Source organism: Anopheles gambiae, chromosome 2 (assembly GCF_943734735.2).
Source record: "Anopheles gambiae chromosome 2, idAnoGambNW_F1_1, whole genome shotgun sequence".
NCBI classification, from domain to species: Eukaryota; Metazoa; Arthropoda; class Insecta; order Diptera; family Culicidae; genus Anopheles; species Anopheles gambiae.
The window spans coordinates 103,731,701-103,749,407 of NC_064601.1; the positions used below are offsets into that span (position 1 = coordinate 103,731,701).

General features: G+C 42.5%; 2 protein-coding genes and 1 long non-coding RNA gene across 16 annotated transcripts in view; 1 reads left to right on the forward strand and 2 right to left on the reverse strand.

Moving 5' to 3' along the window:
- LOC1277220 (gamma-1-syntrophin) overlaps positions 1–7,857 on the reverse strand; it is a 55,685-nt gene extending 47,828 nt beyond the window's left edge. Inside the window, exons 1-3 of one of the 4 annotated variants that reach the window (XM_061650740.1) lie at positions 6,967–7,854; positions 5,949–6,115; positions 5,744–5,837 (exon numbers count right to left, since the gene is read on the reverse strand). The gene's annotated coding sequence lies outside the window, so the exon portion shown is untranslated. Of the gene's footprint in view, positions 1–5,743; positions 5,838–5,948; positions 6,116–6,966 lie in introns of all 4 variants that reach the window. The other 3 variants (XM_061650741.1, XM_061650738.1, XM_061650739.1) reach the window with 3 other exon arrangements.
- Positions 7,858–8,145: 288 nt separating this feature from the next.
- On the forward strand, positions 8,146–9,821 carry LOC133392110 (uncharacterized). The gene is made up of 2 exons (XR_009765458.1): positions 8,146–9,574; positions 9,650–9,821. It is a non-coding gene; the product is annotated as an uncharacterized LOC133392110 (long non-coding RNA).
- A 1,491-nt stretch (positions 9,822–11,312) lies between these two features.
- LOC1277221 (semaphorin-2A) overlaps positions 11,313–17,707 on the reverse strand; it is a 290,131-nt gene continuing 283,736 nt past the window's right edge. For all 11 annotated transcript variants that reach the window (XM_061650737.1, XM_061650726.1, XM_061650730.1 and 8 more), the window contains 5 exons: positions 16,870–17,206; positions 16,485–16,801; positions 16,301–16,409; positions 15,751–15,826; positions 11,313–15,665 (listed from right to left, as the gene is read on the reverse strand). In XM_061650737.1, the coding sequence (XP_061506721.1) occupies positions 15,758–15,826; positions 16,301–16,409; positions 16,485–16,801; positions 16,870–17,206 (832 nt within the window). In that variant the 3' untranslated portion in view covers positions 11,313–15,665; positions 15,751–15,757. The remainder of the gene's footprint in view (positions 15,666–15,750; positions 15,827–16,300; positions 16,410–16,484; positions 16,802–16,869; positions 17,207–17,707) is intronic.

A 17,707-nucleotide genomic window follows, 5' to 3' on the forward strand; every position in this document is an offset into this window, starting at 1 on the left:
TCCGTCGAGTTTACTCGAGTGCCTGCGGACGGTCTTATCAACAGTAGTAGCAGCAGCAGCAGCAGCAACAACCAGCTTGACAACCACCGTTCGAAGTATATCGGGGTTTCAAATGCATTCTCTTACTGCATCGTCCTTACTCCCCAGCGACTGATGATACAACTGCAACAATTTCCATTTCATTTCGTGGGAAGAATACAATATTGATGCGTGGGATTTAGAGCAACTCAAGAGGACTCTATAGTGCGTCAAGTTGGCCTGTCGCTGGAGCTTGCACATTTACATATATTTTTGTGTATTTTATTACTCGAGAAAGCTGACAATGGTGTCCCTCAGTTCGCGTGGTCTACGGGATCCTTGCAATGCGTTAGGAACACACACACACGCACTGGGTGGAATTAAAACCGTCATCACTGTCAAGGAATGTGCTCATTTCAAATCAACTATACCCCATCATTCACCGTCATCAATCTGTGCCATGTTATGCTCCACACAATGTACGGGCTTCGTGTTTACGTGGGTCCTAAAACGAAGCATCCAACTGAACGGCGCAAGCATGCAATGCTTCAAATGTCCATTCAGAATGGGTTGATTTGTTAGAGCACAGAGAACACAAAACAACTAGCGACGTTACCCACGTAAGAAAGGCAGCTTATCCCTGGTGGTGAATACGGTGAATAATAACCCGATGGACCAGAGATGCTGGACCGAAAACTAATGAGTACAGCGAGCGGGGAAGCAATAGACAACACTAGCAAAGGGGAGAACACGGGAAGGAGGGCACCATACGAGGGGCAAAAGAAAAATGTTTCTTCATTTGATGGTTTTTACAGATTGCCGTAAATGATGCACACTGAGACTGATATTGTGGCGGCACTGTGTGGGATTGCGCCCAACGCTTATGATCTTTCGGGGGCACCGAGGAGAAAGACATCTCCGAAATGCAAACCGACCAAACCCCCCCCCCCCCCCTATGGCTACCGGAGGGATTGGGGTTTGGTGCTGCTCCAATGCCGAGATTGAGAACAAGAACAACATGATTAAAATACCGAACGAAAGCCAATTTTTCATGCTCCGTTCTATTCATCGAACGACGGCGGGCAGAGAGCACACATTCGGCGGTTGTTGCTCGGTTTGAGTTATTTTATTTTGGCATTCCATGGCTCGGTTTCGGGTGTGATGTGAAGTGGTCCAGCGTATGCAAGCTGTGTGTGTGTGTGTGTTGTTTCGTCAGCACGGAAGACGAATCTCGCATGTTTCGAGCTGTTTCGTCCACTCGGTTTGATGTTGATGATGGGCGATGATGCAAAAGAGAGGCACACACACAACACATACGAACAAATATGGAACCTCATCTAATCATATATGCATCACAGCGATTGGGAAGCAGCACAAGGGGTCCATGTTCTGGACCGGCAGCGTACCACGGGTGGTGGGAGAACAACATCGAAATCGTGCGTTTTTATAAGATATGAGAGGCTAGCTGTGAAAGTGGGAGTTCGGGTGAAGGGGCGGATAGTTAGTTCGTCATTTATAGTTTCGGAGAACGCTACGGAAACGTTGATGGAAAGTTTCCATCCCCTCGGAACTCGCCCGCCTCAATGTGGATTGTGTCATGATGGGTGCTTTTAATATTGTGCCGCTAATTACAGGGGTGGTGGGACATTTTGCAGCAAACTATTATATTCGATGACATAAAAATAATGATTTTTTTTCTCAAAATGACTCGAGTGACGTTGTAGCCCGTAATATCCGAACATAACTGAAATGGAGCAATTATGCATAATAAAAACGGAGCAGTAAAATAATAAAATCTCACTAGTTAATGGGCCAACCTTTTGCCTTTTGCTTGTTTTAAATGCCAAATTATTGAAATTTATTAGTTTGACGTCATTTGTGATCACACGGAAGCTAAATTTGCACTGTGACGACAACATTTCACGCAGTAACGATTCAACATTATCGCACATAACTTCTTGACTTTATTGTTTCTTTAGAGAGATGTCTTTCTGGTAGTAGTATTATTAGTAGACAACTCGGCTTGAGATTCACAATAAAGGTTGAATTGATTGATGTTTAACAAAGTGAATATTACGTTACATATTACCGATCAAATTTATAACTACATGCTTCTTAACAACAAATTCCAGCATAATCAATACCAGCTAAATAGAACAATAAATAGAAAAATATCTAAGCAAGATATCGTGATACCATTAAAGTGAACTTAATTCGCTTAATCGAAGCCAAATATCTATCGAACACAAAAGAGGGCAGGGAAACCCTGCATTAATAATAGTCACGCAGCGAGAAAACGACATCCGACGACAATCCCGTGTGACGAGTGTTTCGAATAGAAATGAAAAAAAAAAAAAAACAGTTGAAAGGTGACCGTTTTTGAGAGGAGATATGTTTACAGTTCACGCACAAGATAATAGAACCGTTTCATTCCCGCTTCCCGGATGGGTCGGCCAGTTTTTTTTCGGGCGTTTTCCGCGTGTCATAAAAAGTAGTTTGTATAATCTAAACGACCTCTCATTAGCTTCCCTTTATGCTGGCTTTATCATTAACGGGACTGGGCGGTGACTTTTTCCCCTCGCTCTCACATGCAAACGGTTTTCCAGCGAGGCCAAGGCTAATCTTAATAATGCACCAATAAACAAAAAACGCAGTGTATCACACACCGCACGGTGGTGGAATGGAAGCTAAAAGAATACAAAAGAAAGTCCGATTGCAACGACGTCACCGTAACTGGAGATTCAAAAGATTACAAAAAAAAAACTGTGTGATGCAATCGTGTTTGTTAGACGCTCTTTCGAAAGGCGCTTCTTGAGATAATGCAATTTTCCTTTCAAGTTGCAACGCTGAAGGTTTTATATTTTTTATGAATAATTTCTACCCATCCTACTATTTCTACAATGCTTCCAGTACAGCTCTTACAAGCAGATTTTGCTTCTGGTTCGTGGGGACCAGATGGCCACACTGCTGTCTTGTAACGAAGTTGGGTGTGCGTTCGATCTGGTTCGAGATCGATTGATGATGTTTCGTCGAGAGCAAAGTCAAGTGCTTTCTCGTGTTTTCGTCCACTCGGGGAGGCAAAATTGCATCAGTTGCAGAACGGATTTTTGCCAGCAAAGTGGGTAGTTTATGTGTGGCTATTTGTTATCCATTAACGGAACGGAACGGAGATTTACTTTTTCGGTTGCGATGTTTCAACCGAAAACAATGTAGTTTGGTGTGTTATTTATTGCTAAAATAGAAGGATTTTTATAGCGTCCTAAAATCACAAACAGTCAAGACAAGCGTACGTTATACGATAAAATCGTGTAATTGTTAACAATATCATAAAGGATGGAAACAAAAAATCTAAAGCTGCTGAGTTGCTATCAACCTTATTCATCAACTGATCTGCCTTCACCGTTAAACAGTTCGCACAACCTTTCGACACAATTAAAACGAACCATAATCCATCAGCAAAGCATGAATGAACTAAAGTGCTCGTTAGCGAAATGTGCCGCTGCCAGAGAAAGAGAAAACTCATGACGCTCGCCGAATGAGCGAACACACGGCGCACGAACCCAAACCGACAAAAGATGAAAGTGGCGCAAGTTCGCGCCTCGGTGAGAATTTTCAATAGTTTACAGCTGCGTCATCATCCCGTCGGGGCGGCAAGACCTCCGTGATGATACGGGCCGGGAGATTATGTAATTGAATGCTTTAGAACTTTCATCGTGTTGCCACTTGGTTTTTTTTGTTGCTTCTCCTTCATGTGAGCTGATTGTAGCTCCTACCATTGCGCCTTTTTGCTGCCTCAGACGACGACGAGGAAGCTCGGCTCAATATTGGTGTACGTAATGGTATGCTTCGCACGGAAGGATATCAAACAGTAAGGAGCGTTCCAATGCCAACAACAAGCAGCATAAATGGGAAACAGTACACCATTCTTCATCCTTCAACCAACCAACCAACCATCCGGCGGGCGATATATTTTATTGTATGAAATTCGATATCACAGAGAGCTGGGTAGTGGAGGTAGCACAGGAAGAAAGATCCTTTTACCATTGAAATTACACCACCACAGCCGGCCGGTATACACACACATAAAAACCAACCACTACAGTGGCACCTCAAGCAGGAGCAATTTTCTTCTCTTTTTCTGTGTCTTCCGGGCAAACCGATCCATCTCCGAATAGTGGAATGATTCCTATTATTTTGGTGTGCAATTTAAGCAAAGCGTAAGGCGGCCGGGATACCTAAATTGAGGTCACAAGGAATCATGTTTAATTGGTCCCCTCTTTTTTGCGAGATTCATTGAGTGTGTTCTACATGATTATAATGCCGAGTGAAATTTATCACATTAATAAGAGCTAGAGCATTTGATGTAGGAGTATGAAATATGAGGAAAGGATGACGACATTTTTCAATATCTCGGTCCCAATCATAATGGTTTATGGCCATGTTCGGATGTTGTTCTTTCCCATTAGAAAACATATTTCGCTTCGCATTAAGCATAAAATGATAGTGTAGCCTGTTAAAGACCAAACATTAGATAATTTTTATGTTTCAAACCAATTTGGTGTTCCACAATACAATCACGCAGTTAACACGCAGCTACAACCGACTGTTAGTGCGGTATAATTCTGCCAAATTTGCCCACAATCCAACAAAGCACATTCCAAAAATAATCAATGATTTTTCTACCATATCCAAATCAAAACTATAGCAACAATTCAGAGTCAATGAACCAGTGACAGCCCCACGATACCCTCTCAAATGTATGCCAACCAGCTATACGCGTTTATTAATATCGAACGAACGCATTCCAATTCAATTGATTAGCTTTTATGGGGACGAAGCGAAACGTATGACTTGGCAAGTGGTATTTTAAATTGAAAAATAAAACACACAAACAGAAACACCCATGTGATTGATGCCATGCAGGGTGTAATAAGCATCTGGGAGTTAGAGAGGGTTTTTACCCTCTCCCCAATTTCCTTCTGGACCTCGCTGGAAGCTGCAACAAGCAACGAGAAGCCTGTGCAAATCGAAACGAGTTGCAAGGGAAAGTGAAAACTCAGCTGTGTATGTGCCAAACTGGCGCGATGGCCTTCCACATAGAAAGGATGGCTAAACAGAAGCCAAACTGTTTGCCAAACCTCCTCCTCCATCCACCCGGGAGAATAGCGATTGCTTATCAATTGAAGGGAGTGAGAAATGGAGGGGTGAAATTTTACTTTCAGTTGACCGCATTCGATGGATTACGGGGGTTGAATGGAAGACTTGAACAAACAGAACCCACATGCACTCTTCGCTTCTTTCCTACGCTTTCAGAAAAAAAACCCATCACACATAGTGCTAACCAGAGCGCATCGTTCCGCCGTGGTGTGTAGTAAAGTACACGATACGACGATGTCCACGTGGGCCTTGTGAGTGTGGGTACGGCACCCAGCGGAGTAATAGTGTGTGGCGCTAAGACTTCTTTCACCACCGCCAGGATGCTCTTCCACTGACCCAGATTTGCTGCCCGATGCGGTGTGCTTCATTTGGGCGACTCCCGGCGACATTATCATCACGGTGCGAAGTGGTCCATCCATCCTGAAGGACGCAAGGCACTCGTTCGTTGCCCTAAACCAGCCCCCCCCCCCATGTGCATGAGCTGAGTCACCATGCATGTTGTTGGTATTATTTTCCCTTTTATTTTACGATGCAATATGTGTGTGCGCACTCGTATGTGACCACTTACCTTCTAATGCTGGTTGCTGGTGGTGGTGGTGTTTGGGGATGTCTCGGGAGGGTGCTTTTTCTTCTCCGGAGCTTGTCTTTCGCTCTGCAGATGACTGTTCGAGTGACGAAAAGGAAGAGCAAAAAAAAAGAAGAAGCATTGTAAAAGAACGGCATCGATACGAGCACAGCTTGTGTTCAATTTGCTTATTTTTTATGATTATTACCACCGCAGTGTGACCGCTTTGGTACGATTCGATGCAGGACACAAAAATTGAAGCCCTTTTTTGGAAGTGACATGTCTCGAAAAACTTGCAACACCGATGCAGCACAAAAGCGTATGTTCCGCCGCCACTGTGGGGTTCGTCGCCTACTGTGCGCGTTCAGAAGGCATCTTGGAAAAAAAAACAAACGAAACATGAGCACTCGCACACACAAAATAGCGCTACGGTTCGGCTTTTGCACCGACAAAGTGACCGATGAGATGAGCGATCCAAGTATGGAACCCGCATCAAGGCTATCCAGTTCGCCGGGGCGGGCACGTCGTCGCGGCGCGAGCAATCGAGAGACTGACTGAGTATGATTTTTTTTGTTTTTTTTTTTTTTACTTTGTCTTTATTATTTTTTTTTGTTTCTAGGCCACCCTGCGCCGAGTTTGGCTGGGTCGTCGGGACGGTCGACGGGGATGTTTATGCTGAACAGCATAACCGACTGCACGAAATCACAAAATGAGCACAACGGACAGAAATCTCGGTAAAATTGGATGCTCACTTGCGTGCAGGGGGGGAGAAAAAAGGTTCATCGAATTACATTTCTAGCTCGCGGCAAGAATGAATCATCCCACCCGCTCTTGGGTTTGTGATTTTGGTTTGCAAATGTCACCCCAAACGCCTTATACATACGCCTACGTTGTATGTAAAGACGGGCCAAACATGATGGTAAAAAATCGATGGTGAGGAAGTGTTGCGGGTGTTGCGGGATTATGGTGTGTGCCTGTTGTTGGAGGTAATTTGACCAATTTTCCACAAACAACAGGCATCCACAAAAGGCAGCAGGACAACCAAACCAGAAAGAGCGAGAGAGAGAAAGAACACAGAGAGAGTGAAGAGCAAAAGGATGTGTGTTGTCCTCGCAAAACACAAAATGCAAAATGCCCTCACCTCCCCAAACCTAGTGAGCGCAGCTCCTTCAAAGGCTCCAGAAATCTCACGCGAAAAGGGAAATTTGCTCTCGCTTTTATCTCACCTTGTCTAACTCCCGTCAACGGTGCCTGTTGGCGACGCGCTGGCACACACAGAGAGCAGCGCGTTTTCCCGTTTGATTTCCCGGGGTGAGTTGATGTGATTTTGTTTCACTCCTTATCACACATTCACACACACACACACACACACACATACACATACATATAAATGCACACTCACACACGTATGATATTCACTTTTTTTTCTCGCACAAATCACGCGGAATCACAATTTTTCCACCATTTACTGCACACAACACACTCCGGCGGGTTGTTGGAAAAATCACCCACACGGGGCTTTTGGTTGATGCACGAAACGGAATCGATTAAATTCGCTCACCAAAACTGGACTCACGTAAACACACACACACACATACGCACACTGCTGCTGTGGGTGTTTTTCGACTGATTGCGCGAAGGTTGCGATATCCTTTTTCCTTCTCGGTTGGTTTAATTTTCACACGAAACACTTTTTCCTCTGCATTTGGTTAGGAAATGGGACACACTTTTCACGCACAAACACACACACAAACACAAGCGCTCGCACGATGTTTGGGCAGGGCAGGGTTTAAATTTTGCGCACGAAGGAAATTCACTATTCCACGTTTTGACTCTTTAATCAGCAATTCACAGCAAAAATGAGATAAAAACTGTTTCCTACAAGGAATTTCATCAGGATAGTTTTCCCTTTCTTAACCCTTTTTCACCAAAACAGTGCAAAATCGTTGTTCTTAGTCAACTTTAGGGAGAAAAAAAATACACAAGAAGGTCGCTACTGCTACTTGGCCAGTGCCTCGAGCACGTCTGGGAACAGGGCGCTTTGCAGCATACCGTTTGCGCGCGCGAGAACGTACCGAAGTCGAATAAACTCGTGAGCAGATCCGCCACCGTGAACGAGAACCAGACCAGCTGCTGCTGCGAAGCAGGCCCTGAACGCACAAACGCAGCCACACAACCACGGTTGCTCGCTCTCTCGTTGCCGATGCTCTCGCTGGGGAAGGCGAGCTCTCCGGTTGCGCTGTCGTTCGCTACCTTGGAAGGTAGGGGATGATAATGATGATGTCAGGGGTTAGCAACGTGGGATCTTCATTTGAAGATGAATACCGTTTTTTTGCTTTTGTTGCATTTAAACAATTTTCTGATGACTTTTCATGCAATAATCAATGCGATATAATATCAACGGTGGGTTATGATTCGATTAAGGGTTTTTTTATCTGAAGGTTGCAGAAATTGTAGATAGACTCTAGTTAGAATAGCCAACAAGCTTAATTTAAAATCTGTAAAATACCATTCAACTTTGTCAAACGTATGGTTAAAAATGTATAAAGTGTGTAAAATAATGTAGATTACTCCAAAGCAAATTTGTCAACATCATATCAAAATCAATTTTGTAAGCGAACAAAATACAGTGGAGCGCCGTTTATCCAGGCTTCTCGAGACTTGACCTCGCCCGGATAAGCGAATAACACGGATAATGGGTCAAATAATATATTATTTCACCAATTCCTTATTATTATTATTATTTTTGTTGATAAAAATAACCTAGTTTTTATAAACTTCTTGTCTTCCAATGAGAATATTTGAAATTTGCCATGAATTACAGTGTTTTTTGTTATGACAATGTGCTCTTATAACCGCTTTTTCAAATATCCTCCTCATAACGCAATGTCACCTTTATATTGAGCTGTCATTTCTCGGCTGTATACACGGCGCTATGATAAACGGCGCTACCCTGTATACACCACACATCGCAAAATGACTTGGTAACCCTTGCATAGCTACAGTAGATCTTCATTTTATAATCATCATGATTTGATGATAATTAGATAATTATCATCCAAACATAATTTTACGCCTAAATTAGCATTGAATCCAGACACTCAAAAATTGTTGCTTTAGTAAGAAATATAAAAAAAATCACGGTATATTATCTATAAAAAAAGATCATGACCGTTTGTATGTCTAATTGTGTGCTAGCTTCAGATAAGTATTCCTCTTACAAACAAAATATCCATATAACTTCTTGTTACACACTTAAAAATATTTCACGAGCTCGGTTAAAAAAACTGCCGAAATCGGTCGGCTCTTTCGATTCTTGCTGATATGTCAGTTGAAAAAACCTAGTAGCTGAAAATCAGTACCATTTAAAACTGAAATATCAGTTAAATAAAAATTTGAACCGAAACTCGGCAACACAACATGCTGAACACATACGTTAACACTGCTGTCACCGAGCTAATCCGTCAAAATAACCGAGATTTCAGCTTTACTACTTGGATTAGCCGAGGCTCGGTATTCTATCTGTCATTCACCATTCTGTTAATCTCGTGCTAATGAAACGAAAACCTGTCGGAGTGATGTTGTGATGTAAAATAAAAAATGTAAAAAAAGTGAAAATGAGTCTCTCAGCGTGAAAAAAACGAGAATCAGTAGCGTGCGATCGAGCACAGGTATGGAGCGGGGTTGGGGCTAGGAAACTCCATCAGCGCACGCAACCGGTGCTCTTCAGAGCGTCGCTCGGAGCAGTCCCTATTTAAGAATCAGATGTGGAAGCTAATCCGGTTGGTTCAACCGTTCAGACTTCCAGGATTCATTTCCGGTCACCTACACGAGGTAAGTATCAACACTCGATCACAAGAAATCTAAAAAGGGTTCACTCAGACTTGTTTCACTCTGCCCGCTTTACAGAACCGTGCCTGTCCCAGTGCCCGCTCCTTGTCCGGCTCATTTTCCTGTACCGGTACCACATCCAAACGCTGTGCCCCATCCGGCGGTTGAATCGGCGCCTGTCCCAACGCTTTCCATCACATCAAAAAAACCCATTTGATACGCAAATAAAATCACTAAAATAAAAATAAAATGTTTTTATATTTAGCCGAAATTTCGATTTGCTCTAACCGAAAATCTCGGTTAAACATAAACGTCAAAACAAAATGACATTAACCGAGATATCGGCAACAAAAATTTAACCGAGATCTTTGCCGAGATCTCAGTTGTGCAGATCTCGGCAAAAATTAACCGAGATTCGTCAAAATTTTTTAAGAGTGTATGTCGGTCTTCAAAATAGTCTTCAAAAATGAAGAACAATATTGCTCTCATCTGTTAACCCCTGGTCTAGGTCGCAACGCGTGACGAGCCCCTACCAAAGCATTTCTGTGAGCGAACGAGATATCAAGAGAGAAAAGAAAAACAATGACAGTGCGCAGGGAAGCAGCACTGAAACCGTCATGCAACCCCCATCTTCATTCACTCCCCTGCTGACACGCATGCTGCGTTTTTTGTTGAATGGCATGTTTTGATCCGCAACTGCTCTCCGCAGAGTACCAGACGAGATTGATGGTGCGCAGCAATCCCACGACTGCGAGAATCAAGCCGAGAGGCGTTTTAACGTACAAAAAGAGCGAAGTAACTTCCCCAACATAAAGAGCGCTCTTCAAACTGAGCGAGAGTGAGAGAAAATGAGAGCAAGAGAGTAGGAAAATGGGGAAAGAGCAAACAGGGAAACAGTTGACAGAGACGCGCGCGTGATTCGTACGATGATGCGAATGGCGGGAATCAAAACAAAATGCACGATAAGCTGTTCAATGGTGGCGTGCACTGTGACCATGCGCCGTTCGGTCCCGGACGGAACGGTACGAAGGGGGAGGCAGCGTTGTTGCATCACCCGCATATAAAGCTCAACCGGTTACGGTGAGCTTTTCAGGGGTGGCTTTAGGTGAAAAGCAGGCTGTGCTCACTAATGGTGAAATATTTCACTGCTCGAAAAATCTGTCCGTAAATGTGCGCGAAAGTTACTTAACAATTTAATTCATATAAACGGTTTACTTAAACAGCAAAGTGTAAAAGAGAAATGCCAAATCTTTGAATAAGATTCGTTAATATTTATAGATAGATATAGATTCGTACCGTACTAGGTAAAACAAATGAGGAAAAATGTACTTCGTATTCAATTCACTATCAATAAACTTAGAACTGGATTAAACTTACAATTAGAATTCTTAAATTTCAAATGACCTTAAGCTTAGAGCTTTTATATATTTTGGAAGATAGGAACTTAGATCAATAAATTCCAACTTCCAATAAGATCATACTTTGTGAAATTCAATTCAAATGTGTAGAAAAGGAACACAAATCACTGACTTCACTAATAATCAAGTATTGATACTGGTGTGTTAGCATAGATTTCTATGAACGAAATAAATACAAGAGATGATCAATCAATCAGAATAGTACAACCGTCTACTCTACTACACTACTCTATACTACTTAACAAAAACATTTATGTTGCATCAAATCTACAAAGAAAAAAACTTCGGATAGTATCGCATTCCATCGCAGTTTTAGCCGTTCGTTTTCTTAATCAATTTATCAATTGTTTATTTACTAATGTTTTTTCCGCAAAAACATCCTTTTTTGCCTTTACGCGCGCGCGTCTGTGAGTATGTGTGTGTGTTTTTTTCCTCTTCTTGTCTGTGAATTTGCTGGGATTTTTTCTCTTTCTTGCTCATCGTTTTATCTTCCCCTCATTTACCGTATGATGCTGATTGCAGGGTTGCGGTAAAAGAGCAGATTTTTAAAATGTGTTTGCGTGTGCTATCTTATCTTATGTGTTATCTTGGAGAAAGCAATAATTCGATCCCCGAACCATTGCTGTACCGTTCCGTGCTGCGCATTCGCCTAGGACATTCAATAAATCCACCGAAAGTCGATGCCATTCTAATGATCTGTATGTAATGATAACTGGGTTGTAATACGTAGCGCCTGATTGCTAAGCACTGGATGGTCAGTTTTTTTTAAGCTGGCAACGTGCTGACGTAGTTGCGTTCGTGCGTTTAGGAGTTGGGCATCATTCATTTTGAAACTTAGTAGATCTGTACACAGCTGGCTTATAATTCTTGTTTTTTTTTTTTGTTTAATGAAGCATCGATCACGAATTCTTTCTGTTTGTTTCACTCATGGGTTTTGCATGTGTGTGTGTGTGTGTTTATGTTTATGTTTTGCTTTATTTACTCATTACCCCTCACACCACACATACACTTTTCTACTGCAAATTTGCAAATTGGATCGGAAATCTGATTTCAGTTTTGTTTTCTGCACTCGCTGCATCAATGCAGCGGGCTGCTTTTTGTATTGTTTTGTTGAGCTATGGTACTGTAAACGCTAAGTATTATGCATCCTTTCCCAATTGATGTAATTCACCTTAAACCCAACCAACTCACTATGTGCTCGCGTCATTTGTTCGAGTTTTGATATAGTGTGTGTTTTCTATTGCTCGTCCCCATCCAGACACTGCCATATTTTCTTCTCTTTTTTCCATACACTTTGTCCCAGTTCCAATGCCAGACTTGTTGTTTTTATACAATTTACTACCGTCCGCCCTAGCCGAATCTGCCACGTTTGCCTCTAATGTCCGTTTGCGTCTTGTTCGACGTCTCTGCTTTACGCATAGTGTTTTGCGTTCTGTTGTCGCCCCATTTTCGAATGATTGTTATCTGCTTTCGTACTTCCGGTTGCATGTTTTTTTTTTAAATGATTTCTAGAGAATTTCCCTTTTCTTTTTCTTCTGTTTGCTAAATTGTTCCACTTTCTACATTGCTTTTCCCAGACGGCTCAAACATTTTCTTGTGTTCCTGTGTCTACTCTTACTCAAACCGGCCTCGGCGCGCTTACACTCTTCTTATTGCAGTTTTTACTGTTTCACTACCTTCAAATCAAACTATTACACACACTCGCACACAAACATACCACATCACTCTAGTCTAGTGTTGCTAATGAAAGAGGTTTAGTTTTGTACACAGCTACATCTTGCCGGGAGTATGATGTGTCGAGTTTGCGTCCTTCGTAAGGAGTCTCGGAAGGCTTCGATGACACTTTTTACAGAGATTTCGTTCCAAACAAAAGACATGGCAACTAAAACACTGCACCATTTACTCACCATGTTTTGGGTGTTTTGTTTGTTTGTTTGTTTCGTTTTGTGTTCGGCTTTTGTCATCTTTCTTTACCCATTCCCATTTGCTTAAACTACTCCTGATTAGCTATTGTGGGTTTTTTTTCTGTTTTGTTATTCTGTTGTTTGTTTTTTATGTTAATGTTTTAGCAGCTTTGTTTTCTTTTTTTAAATGTTATCTTCTTATGATTAGTAGTTGTGTTGTGTTGGAGCATGTTTTATCCCCATTCGTTCTTGTTTTATGCTGAGTGTGTGTGTGTGTAAGTGTCTCTTCCATTTTGTAGCTATGCAGTTTTGTTTTAAAACAAACGGAATTCGGCTACATATTTATATGTATGTATATAAATTGGACAGAATCGCTTCCGTAAGCTGTTTTGCTGATTGCTATTTTTACATATGGCATTGGACATGGACCACACCACACCGTGCAGTCGTGGTGGTCACTATATATGTTTTTTGTTTGTTTTGTTTTATGTTAAGCGATAGTGTGTGAATAATTACTGTTTTCAGTTGGTTAGCAAGCATTCTACTGGGAGAGGGTCGGCACGGAACTGATTGCAAGTGTTTCGCGGGCTAAATGTTGAGACAATTGCTTTGGGATGATGGGAGGGGAGAATGATATTTCTGCTGTTGCTGCTTATGATAAACTTTTTCCTTCAATTTTACTACTCGTTGTACGTGAAAATGTTATTAGGGAGGGTGGTGGTGAACTGAACAAACCATCAGAAAAGCTAAGAATGATGAACCTCTCCTTTTACTATCACAGTTCTCCATAAACTGAGAAACAGACACATTCCTCAACTTTCTTACAAAATGATATCTTTCTTTTTTTTCACTGGAAAAAATGAGGTTTAAAAAAAATGTAAAAAATATTGAGGAAATTACATGATTTGATGTCAAAGATGAAAAACAGTTTTGACAAAACGTAATTTGAAAACGATGCACATGGAAAAGGACAATGCTTTTGGACGTATTTACAGATGGGCGTCTCCCTTTCGTCGTCCCAGGCGGCTGGCTCTTTAAATGGTCAATCAGTATTCATCTTTCAGTTCCAGCAGCTGCAGCAGCAGTGCGATATGCAACGAGTAAGGGCTACAAGAACGTAAAACTGACTCTCACTGCACTGCACAACTTGTATTCTTCTGAATTTTGTTCTCTTTCTGTGTTTGGCTGTGAATGTGTCTGCTATTACCTTCCGTTCATTACACTTTTTATGTTTTTAGATTAATTAGAAAAGCTCGACGTATGTTATTCGTAGTGTGGATTGCGGGGCCGATATACTTCACACAATCCCACGTATAAGTTTCTGCAATGTCGTGGAGAAAAAAAAACGCTGGGAACGCGCGATTAAGTGGTTAAAATCAACTTTACATGCAAGATGCGCAACCGTCATCTTCGGTGATGTTTCTGTGTTACAGCAGCTTTCTTATGTCTAGGTGTTGAAAATAATGGTTCAGTAAATTGGTTAACACCCAAAAACGGAACGAAAAGTATTCAAAACTGTCACTTGATGCGGATAATACTACTGAATGGCAGCGACGAATAGAAACGCAACGTTTAGGAGATACTACTATTCCCCCCTTATTTTATCCATCCCAGCCAGTGGATGGATTGCTAATGGCAAGAGTTAAGACGGTTCTGCGCCTTTGCTTGCTTCCCCTGCCAACTGGTCATACTTATTGCTTGTATACGATCTATAGCTGCAAACGGAGGTTGCAAGCAACCTCTGCAGGCAGCGTTTCATAGATCTTGAAAAAGGTCAGAACAAAACCAGAAAGACATTACCTCACTATACAAATGCAAACAACCAAGTTGCCTTAAGTAAAACAAGCCCTTGTTCACGCTCAGGACATTGATATTGGCGGCTTCACCGAACCATCGTCAGATTGCTTCACATTGCTTGAGGTGAGGTTGAACTTTGATCGGCGTTTGAGCGGTTCGTGTGTTTGTTACTGATCGCTGTCACGGTTTGCAAAGTAAAACGTTACCCTAGATCGTCTATCCAACACAACTTGCAGCTTGTTGAGGACGCTCTACGCCTGTTTACTGACACTGTTTGCTGTGTGCTGAGTATTGTAAAACATTCTGCAGTGTTTGCACACTGGGCTTTTCTTTAACACATTCTTATCTTACCAACTTCTTCATTCCAACGTTCGCTTCACAGACAAATTCTCACATACTGCCCCGCCATAAACGGTGCACGCGCGCACGTGCCCTCACTCACTAACGCTCTACAGCTTCATTGTGTCACTAACTTAGAAACTAAACTTATTCCAACAATTATATAAAAATAAGCTTCCGCTATTCGATTAGTTATTAGTGTTCGTCGGTCCAAAAAGTAAGTAATTCAAAATAAAATAAATGATAAGATCGGTACGGTTGCTTCCGATTTGCCTCGTAATACATATTGCCACCGATCGTCGCGCCGAATTCGGAGTACGGCACACACAGTGGCGCCACAAACGGACGCCGCCTGTTTCTGTGCCCTGGGGAGTCGGTTGGTTTTTTGTTTCAATTTTGTTGAGTTCTGCTTTGCTTTTTGTTTCCATTCCTCGCATATGTGTGCCGTCGGTATAGTGCATGCTCTAAAAAAAATTATTACTCCTTTTTTTAATACTTTACACTACTAGATCAGTTCTTCTGGTTGTGGTTTTGGTGCGCTCGCCTGGAGTAGCGCGTAAAGAGTATTATCGGTTGTCCAACACACGAGCAGGTGCTCGCGCGATTCGGAGCAGATCTTTACTACACGCAGAACGCCTGTAAAATTGGAAGGCGGAAAAAGGTACAGATGGGTGAGTGTTGAAGGATTGTTTGTTCTCATTGCGTTAAAGTCGGTATGTACCTTAAGATCAGACGTTGGGAGTTCGTGCGAATACGTCGTTAGGATGTTGATTGCTGTAGTTCTGCCGGGAACATTGCTGAAAGGGTAGAAATGGAAGTAAAAAGGTTAGGAAGGTTTCAAGAATGTTTCTGAGCTTGTGTGATCTGTTTCAATGAATCTTGTACAATAAATATGCATGTTCAAACAAAGCGCCATTTAAAGCGAATAAACATGCAATAGTAACATCAAACGATACTTCGTTTGAAACCAATTCTCAGTAAAGTGATCGTAAAAAAAACAAGAAAAAATATCCCTCTAGTGATAATGGCATAAAAGCTAACATCACATAAAATAGATCACAAGAGAACGGTCGTCAGCTATCAACCGGGAAACGGTTCCCGATGGCATTTTTGTTTCCTGCGCAAACACATACACATAAACTTCCATCATCATTACTTTACATGGGAATTGCAGAGGAAGAATACAATCCCTCCCACTGCGCAAAGTGGCCATGTGATACACTCAGCCTCGTAAAACCAGCCACAAAGAGCTACGACGACACGATACTTACTGCTTGCTTTTTCTCCCAAGTTTTCATGGCCGATTTGTACTTCTCGAACTCGTGACACCAGTCCGAGTAGATTTTCTGGTAATCGTTCGTTTTGTTCGGCGGTGTGCATCTGGAATTGAAGTTGTAATGGTGGTTAGAAGAGAATGAAACTCTTTGCAACCACGTAGCAACACACTACACTTACCGGTGCGCATCGACTGTGATGTTGTAGCTGCACAGCAGCGATCCTCCGAGATGACAATCGTACCGCCCACCGTCCGCTTCGTTGACCGAAATCACCACCAAACCCCGCTCGGTCGTCTCGATGTACTTGGTCGGATTGTACTTGATCTCGTAGCGGCCCTTCTCCTTCGAATGGTGGTACCACGTGACGGTTTGGTCCTTCAGTATTTCCGGAATCTTTACGAAGCACCCGAGATGCACACTCTGCCCGTAGGTGACGATGATTTTCTTCTTCAGCACACTCGTGTCACAGATGTCGTACGTCTCATTGCCAACGTCCTGGAATGGGAACATAAATATAAGACTCTCCTTCCGAAATTCCCATACCCGTTCCCTTCGCACATTACCTGCAGCAGGCCCGGTTCGTACGGTTTGCACGTGCTCGTATCCTTGTCCCAGCCGCAGTACGGATCCTTCACGCAGCGGAAACAGTTATCGTACCGCCGGTTACACATCGCCAGATCGATCTGCTTGATCCGGTAGTCGGTCGCGACGTACAGCGATTTACGCTTCTGGCTTAGCTCCATCACCTGGATCGCTTCGTTCTGGGCAATCTCGAAAATGTCCAACAGCTTCGACTTGGATTCACCGTTGCGCAGATACTGCACGATCTTGTAGATACGGCCAGCATTGGTGCCAATGTAGAACACCGTGTACTCTTGGCTGAGAATTTCAATTTTAATCCTGCAAACAAACACAACAACGAGAGACAGAGAGAGAGCAAGAGGGGGGGATTAGCAATGGGATTATTGTTTAGGAATTGATGTGAATAGAGTTCACACGAAAACGATGACTAATCACATCGTTAACACGCGGCCACTGCAGGAAAGGTCACGTACTGGTGCTGGTTATTGCAAAGTAAATACACATTAGCTTCCGGGTATTAACATACAAGCATACAACAACAGGTTAATAGTGCCACTCAATTACCGCCTCGGGCGTACCATCCGTCTGTCCGGGGCAGCACGACCCCGATTGATCGCTCCATTAAGTGAAGGTGAGCTTTTTATGCTGTTGTTGTTGTTGTTAAACCCTCATTAACCTCACAGCGTTTCGTGAAGCATTATTCAGCGGCGGTGAATTGTATTTCAAAACCAACACACAAAACCTCAAAATTGCTTTCGATTCAAATGGGAATGGGGCAATTGGAAGGCAACGCACACACACGCAAATGCTTCAAACAGC